General features: G+C 42.9%; 1 protein-coding gene across 1 annotated transcript; it reads left to right on the plus strand.

Annotated features, from left to right (window-relative positions):
- The first annotated feature begins 3,694 nt into the window (after window positions 1-3,694).
- LOC115671010 (growth-regulating factor 1-like) lies at window positions 3,695-6,004 on the plus strand. The gene is made up of 4 exons (XM_030592441.2): window positions 3,695-4,188; window positions 4,384-4,852; window positions 4,962-5,434; window positions 5,656-6,004. Exons 1-4 carry the CDS (start codon window positions 3,987-3,989, stop codon window positions 5,661-5,663), a joined length of 1,152 nt encoding a protein of 383 aa, XP_030448301.1. The 5' UTR covers window positions 3,695-3,986; the 3' UTR covers window positions 5,664-6,004.
- Window positions 6,005-6,379: the final 375 nt, after the last annotated feature.

Genomic DNA, 6,379 nt, shown 5'->3' on the forward strand with positions numbered 1-6,379 from the left:
GTGAAGTGGCACCACTAACCTTTTTCACATTTGCATGAAATAGCACCATTAAACGAGAACGATTATGAAGAGTACATAACTCTTCAAGTAACAAATCCTACCGGAGAAATTTACGGAAGTGATGCTCCGGTGAATTGCGCTGTAAATGTAGGGTTTGGCTCCCCAGGATCAGAATTATGTAGCTCCACACGGTCTCTCAAGTCACCTAAGGCTCCCTTTGCTTCGTGAAAAATATCTTTATTTTCTGACGTTTGGTTTGCTTAGGAAAATAAATTAACCGAAAATGTTTTCATGAGTAATAGAAAATCTATGCTTAAATTCAGGAAAATGATTTCCTTTTTAAAAAAATCGGTAATCATCTATCAAAATATGACTAGGCATTAGTGTTTGGACATGAAATTCTACACTTGGGCGTAATAAAACCCTAGCGGTGGTTCCTGGGACCCTAATGTTCAAGACCAAGTCTCCGGCGCCTGAGCCTGGGTCCATTGAGACCAAGCCCATGACCCCGGTGCCCGTGCCCAGGTCCTCGACGCTTGAGTCCGAGACTGCGATACTTGGGCCCAAGCCCCCAATACCTGTGTCAGAGACCATTAAGGCCCAGCTTGAGTCCACAAAGACTGAGTGTAGGATCTTAGTACTCGAGCTTGGATCCCCAACACCCAAGCCTAGGTCCACAAAAGCTGTGCTGGTGTCCCCGACGCTTGAGCTCTAGTCCCTAGCACTCAGGCCCGGCAAGTCCCAAAGACCATGCTAAGTCCTCGACACTCGAGCTCGACCCCTTGGTGCCTAAGCTAAGGTCTATCGAGGCCAAGGCTCGAGACCTTGATGCCCATGCCAGGGTGCATCGAGGCCGGGTCTAGTACCTGGTGCTCATGCTAGGGCTCATCGAGGCTGAGCTTGGGATCCAGGTGCCCCTGCACTGATCCACGGTGCCTAAGCTTGAGTCCATCGAGGCTTGGCCAGGTACCTCGACACTCTCACTCAGGTTCATCGAGGCCAGGCCCGGTACTCGGCGCTCGCACTCAACTCAGGTCCATGGAGGCCAGGCCCGGGACTTAGGTCCCTATGCCCTAATCCTCATCGCCTAGGTCAAGGTCCATCGAGATCAAACCTGAGACTTTGTTGCCCATACCCGGTTCTCCAGCTAACCATGGGCAAGTTACTAGCGCTCGAATAGTGTATATCTATTTAGTAAAATCAAATCGGATTTTCCACATCAAATGGCGGAAAATATTTTTCACTTTATAAGTTTCAGTCAAATATTGAAAAATATTGTTATTTTCTTGGAAAACATTTTTTAGAAATATTATATTTTTCGCAAAATAAATGGAGAGTTGTGCAATTTTTGCTTGAAATGGTCATTCTGGGAACTTTGGTTGAATGACTTCGGTCTTAGTCCATTGCGAATCAAAAAAGTGTCGTCGGGAAACAACCCGATATCGGTTCTAATGTCTTGTCACACATACTATACAAGAATTACAGAAGCACAGATACAGCACAAGGCATTTGAGACACAAATTGCCCACACTATTATGAGAGTGCACTTGAATAATGTCTCTGTCCAATGATGATTTCACTGCATTGGAGGATTTTCTCTGGGGTTTGCTTTTTTGGGTGTTTAAAGGAAAGGCCTGCTCTTTTACTCAAGAATGGAGCTGTGGGGGGATGGTGAGTCAAAGTGGGGACTTTGTACCATGAAAAGGTGAAATTGCATGTGTTCGAGCCTGCCATGAGAGGAGACCCAGTGCCCTATTTGTTCTCTCTTCTCTCTTTGTACTTATCCCAACCTTACATTCTAAGCATTGCCTCCAAAGGGCCATCGAATGCATTCAAACCCACTCCCAAAAAATAAGGAAAAGAAAATTCAATTCAAGCCCTCTTTCTCACTTCATCTTTTTTTTTTTTTGGCTCTCAAAGCTTTTGAATGTCTCAAAACTCAACTAGATAGTACATGCCCATCATTTAAGCAAGAATCTTTAGGTTAAATGCTTAGGGGGGAATGGACTACCATAAAGCCATGAAATGACTTTACTTTGATTCCCCCATCAATGAATCCCATGCAAATAGAGAATTTAAAGCTTTTGAACTTGCACATGAATCACCACCTGAAATGTTGGGTGTCACTAATTCTTCTGTGAAACACTGTAGCATTTCAGAAAAAAATAGCTAATTTATCTAAGTCTTTTGAAAACTCAGTTAGGAAATAGAGTCATATTGAAAATACATGATCTGCAGAAAAAGATGGTGACTATGCAATGGCCAAGAGTGAGTTGAGTGTAATGGCAAATCCAATTTGTAATGGATTGTTACACAGCAACGCGCACCTTTATCCACCTTTTTTTTTAATCTTTTGAGGCGAATTAAGACGAGGATCTCCACCTATCAACTCACCATCAATCATGATATTGAATATGTTGACTGTTCTACGTTACATCACTCGTCTTCTACCTAACATTTCCTACACGAGCACATTAATAAACGGTATTTATTATCATAGTCACTTTGTTTGGTGCTTTTGTAATAGATGGAAGATTGCAAACTGCGTTCCTCTCAAGTGGTACGAAGAGGTGAGATTTACACGAGAAGCAATTGATTCGTTTAGACAGATAGGAAGAAATTTTTGTGCCTTGTATTGCGTTGATAAAGTTAGAAAGAACCATTAGTCCACAAAAACCAACCTTCACAAGGGTTTTGGTCACACAACCCTGAGAAATCCTCCAAACCCGATTCCTCGATTTGATCTTGCTTCCCTAAAACCTGCTACACAATGATGACTCCACTAGCCTGTCCAAAATGGTGATGAAGCAGGAACATCATCAAAACACAAAACCCATTTCCCTTCCCCTTCCTAAGTTTCATGATTCTTTTCAGAAGCAAAAGAAAAGCCAGACACTGCATATATCCTTTTCTAAGTTTCCCAAATTGAAAAAGGTCAAAATGTAAGTGGGGTTTTTGTTGGCCACTTGTGTCTGTGTGTGAAGTAAAAAATGAACAGGCCCAAAGAGAAAATAAAATTAAAGACATAAAGAGGAAAGAAGGAAGAAAAGTAAAAGAGTTAGTAGCAGTAAAAGCTGTCACAAGCCCGTACAATCTTTTCTCAGTCTGGGCATTTGCTTCAGGCACCAACTCATATAATATTCACTCCCCCACAGCCTTTCTTTTGTTTTTGGCTTAGACTTTCTTTCTTTTCCTTCTTTTATGTACAAGATTCGGTGTCTTAAGATTAACATGCCCAAATCACTATATAAAACGATTCAACAGACTCTTAATTAAGAATTGAATATGTTTCATTACTCGAAGTATATGTCATTTAGAATATATAATTATATATAAGTTCTGTTAAAGATTGCCTTCTGACTACTTGTTTAGTAGCTAAATGGAAAGAAGTATAATTTCTGAATATTAAGCAAATTTAGTAAGTATTTTAAGAACACTTGTAAATACCATACAATTTCTTAAAAAAATTAATACACAATCTTACATAATTATATTAACATGCATATCTCTAGTACAAAGAAAATCTCAATATAGCTATCTTGTTTTTTGTTTTGTTTTTTGGCTTAAGCTCTCTCTCTCTCTCTCTCTCTCTCAGTGTTTAGTTTATGGATTTCCGTAGAGAGATGTCAGAGACAAGAGCTGCCACAGAGGCAGCTTAGCTGCAGGACCAGAAGCTGCAGAGACGTTGCAGTCATAATATGTGCACAGACTCTCTCTCTCTCACACACACACTAATAAGTCACTTGCACAGGGAAGAGAGAGAGAGATGTTGCAGCACTGCAATCAGAACCATGAGTTTTATCCATGTACAGAAGATTCTGCAGCCCAATGGTCCCTGAAATAAATATACCTACTCTACTCCCTCCCTCCAAAGCCCAAATACTGATCTCTCTCTCTCTCTCATATTTTTTTGTTCTTGCTCTGTATTTCCTCAACTTTTGCTTGCTTCCTTCAGCTGTGGGCTTGAACATATCGTGTATGTGCATATGATGAGTGGTGGAATGAGCAGCAGATTCCCCTTCACAGCCTCACAGTGGCAAGAGCTGGAGCACCAAGCCCTCATCTACAAGTACCTCATCTCTGGCATCCCAATCCCTCCTGACCTCCTCTTCTCCCTCAAGAGAAGCCCCTCCTGCTTTGACTCCTCCCCTTTCTCTCCCAAGTTCCTGTCTCACCAACCCCAACATGGTATTCTCTCTCTCTCCAACACCAACAATCCTTTTCTTTTGTTTATCTTGTCCTGGGTTTTATCTTTTCTTTTGAACTTTTGGTCTTCTTTTTTCTGGGTTTTATTTTTCTTTTGGGCTTTTGCTGTTTGTGGTCCCTTTTTGGCTAAGAATTGATGGTTCTCTTTCTTTTGTTGGTATGGTCGTGTTCTGTTAGTGGGTGCAGTGGGATGGAACTGTTTCCAAATGGGTCTGGGGAAGAAGATAGACCCAGAGCCAGGGAGGTGCAGAAGAACAGATGGGAAGAAGTGGAGGTGCTCTAAAGAGGCCTACCCAGATTCCAAGTACTGCGAGAGGCACATGCACAGAGGCAAGAACCGTTCAAGAAAGCCTGTGGAAGTTTTGTCATCAATCTCATCTGCTTCACCAACCCCAACACCAAATGCATCAATCACCCCCTCCAACAAAAGCCCCTACTACTCTCATAGTCCAGCCACAAACCCTCAGTCCCTCTCCTCTCTCTCCAGCAATGACCATTCCCACCACAACCACCCAAACCATCCTCACCATTCTTATTACTTCTCTTCAAGGCCACCTGGGAACATCGCTTTGTCTGCGCAAGACAGCACCACCACCAACTTCCTGCTCGACTCTGGCTCATATTCCCAAAGCAGCCAAGATTACAGGTTACTTTTCTTGTGAAACTAAATTTTTGATTTTTTTTATGTTGAAAGTTGGTTGCTCAAAGATCCTTTGCTGATGTGGGCAAGGTATGTCTCTTGCTTTTGTGGGAAGGAAAAACAGGTACCTTTACGGGCTGAAGGAGAACCACGTGGATGAGCATGCCTTCTTTGCAGAGCCAAGTGGGAGCATGAGGAGCTTCTCTGGTTCATCCATGGATGACTCTTGGCAGCTCACACCACTCACCATGAGCTCTTCCTCGAAGCAGAGGAGTTGCTCGGCCTTAGAGAGCGACTACTCCTACTTGCAGCTTCAGAGCCTGAGTGATGTCTCGAAGCACTACAAGCAAGACGTGAAGGGTGAGCTGATGATGCCCATGAAGATGGAGAGAGATGAGGAGGAGCCCCAGAAGACGATCCACAGGTTCTTCGATGAAGGGCCGATGAAGAGCAGAGACAACAGTTCTTGGGTTGATGTGGAAGACAACAAGTCATCGAATAGCTCATCCATGTCGACGACCAAGCTGTCCATTTCCATGCCCTCTTCCTCAAACGACTTCCCAGCATTCAATTCCAGAAGAAATTATGGTTAGCCACATTCCACCACCTTTATTTTCACGCCCTTAAAAGCAGGCTCTTGCTTTCAATGCTTAATTCAAAACAAGAAGCTAAAAGTCACAGCCTTGTTTGATAGTATCTCAAGCACTCGACAAAACAAAAAAGAACTCTCTCTCTCTCTCTCTCTCTCTCTCTCTCTCTCTCTCTCTCTCTGGCTTTTTCTGCTAAGTGAGCTCAATCTTTGATTGCAGATGGTTGACCCCTGAAAGAAGGACTATCTCTGGGGATCTGAAAGCTGTGACTACTGTGTGTGTGTGTGTGTGTCCTGAGAGCGTTCTGGACTTCCATTTTCTTCTTGTACGTCGGGGGATTTCTTTTTTTTTTTTTTTGCTTTGTTATTTTTTTGGGTGGTGGGTGTTGCTAGAGATGAGTTGGAGTTTGATTCTAAAGTTATGTCATTTCTTGCTTGATAGACCAAGAAGAGTGCTTTAGTTATCAAATCTTTTTCATTGTCCTTTCTCCGCATTCCCTTTTATGACAGATGAGATCTTTTTAGGTGGGTTTTGTTTTTGAATGCAAGATTGTTTCTTGGCAAGGTGACATGGGAGATCATGTGTTTCCTTTTGTTCTGGGTTTCCCCTCATTTTTCATGGGTTTCGGTTGCTTTCGGAGGGGAACAAGAGACCCAACTTGTAATGATGGTTGGCGGGCCCATATGGGCCCATCACTCGGTCGTGTCGTTTCTGAGTTCTTATGATTCAGCCCAGTCTGGTTGGTGCAGAGCGCAGAGTGGGCCCGTCTTTTGTTGTCATCAACCCAAGGCAATTGCATTTAGGAAACCAGCATCGAAGTCCTCTCTTTTATACGGTGGGGGGGTGGTCCATGTTCGAGTGTGCTCCTGAATATGAAGCAAACCCATGACAGCTTGACAGTACCGCCTCACAATTTATACACGAAAACAAGAATAATAAAGTA

Source organism: Syzygium oleosum, unplaced genomic scaffold (assembly GCF_021117445.2).
Source record: "Syzygium oleosum isolate NSW1041296 unplaced genomic scaffold, Sole_v2.1 Sole_v2.21, whole genome shotgun sequence".
Classification (NCBI taxonomy): Eukaryota; Viridiplantae; Streptophyta; class Magnoliopsida; order Myrtales; family Myrtaceae; genus Syzygium; species Syzygium oleosum.

Excerpts from the sequence above, each read along its gene's own strand:
- LOC115671010 (XM_030592441.2), top strand. The coding sequence starts at position 3,987 with ATGATGAGTGGTGGAATGAGCAGCAGATTCCCCTTCACAGCCTCACAG. Across the intron at positions 4,189-4,383 it reads GTCTCACCAACCCCAACATG|TGGGTGCAGTGGGATGGAAC; the intron begins GTATTCTCTCTC and ends GTGTTCTGTTAG. Across the intron at positions 4,853-4,961 it reads CAAAGCAGCCAAGATTACAG|GAAAAACAGGTACCTTTACG; the intron begins GTTACTTTTCTT and ends TTTTGTGGGAAG.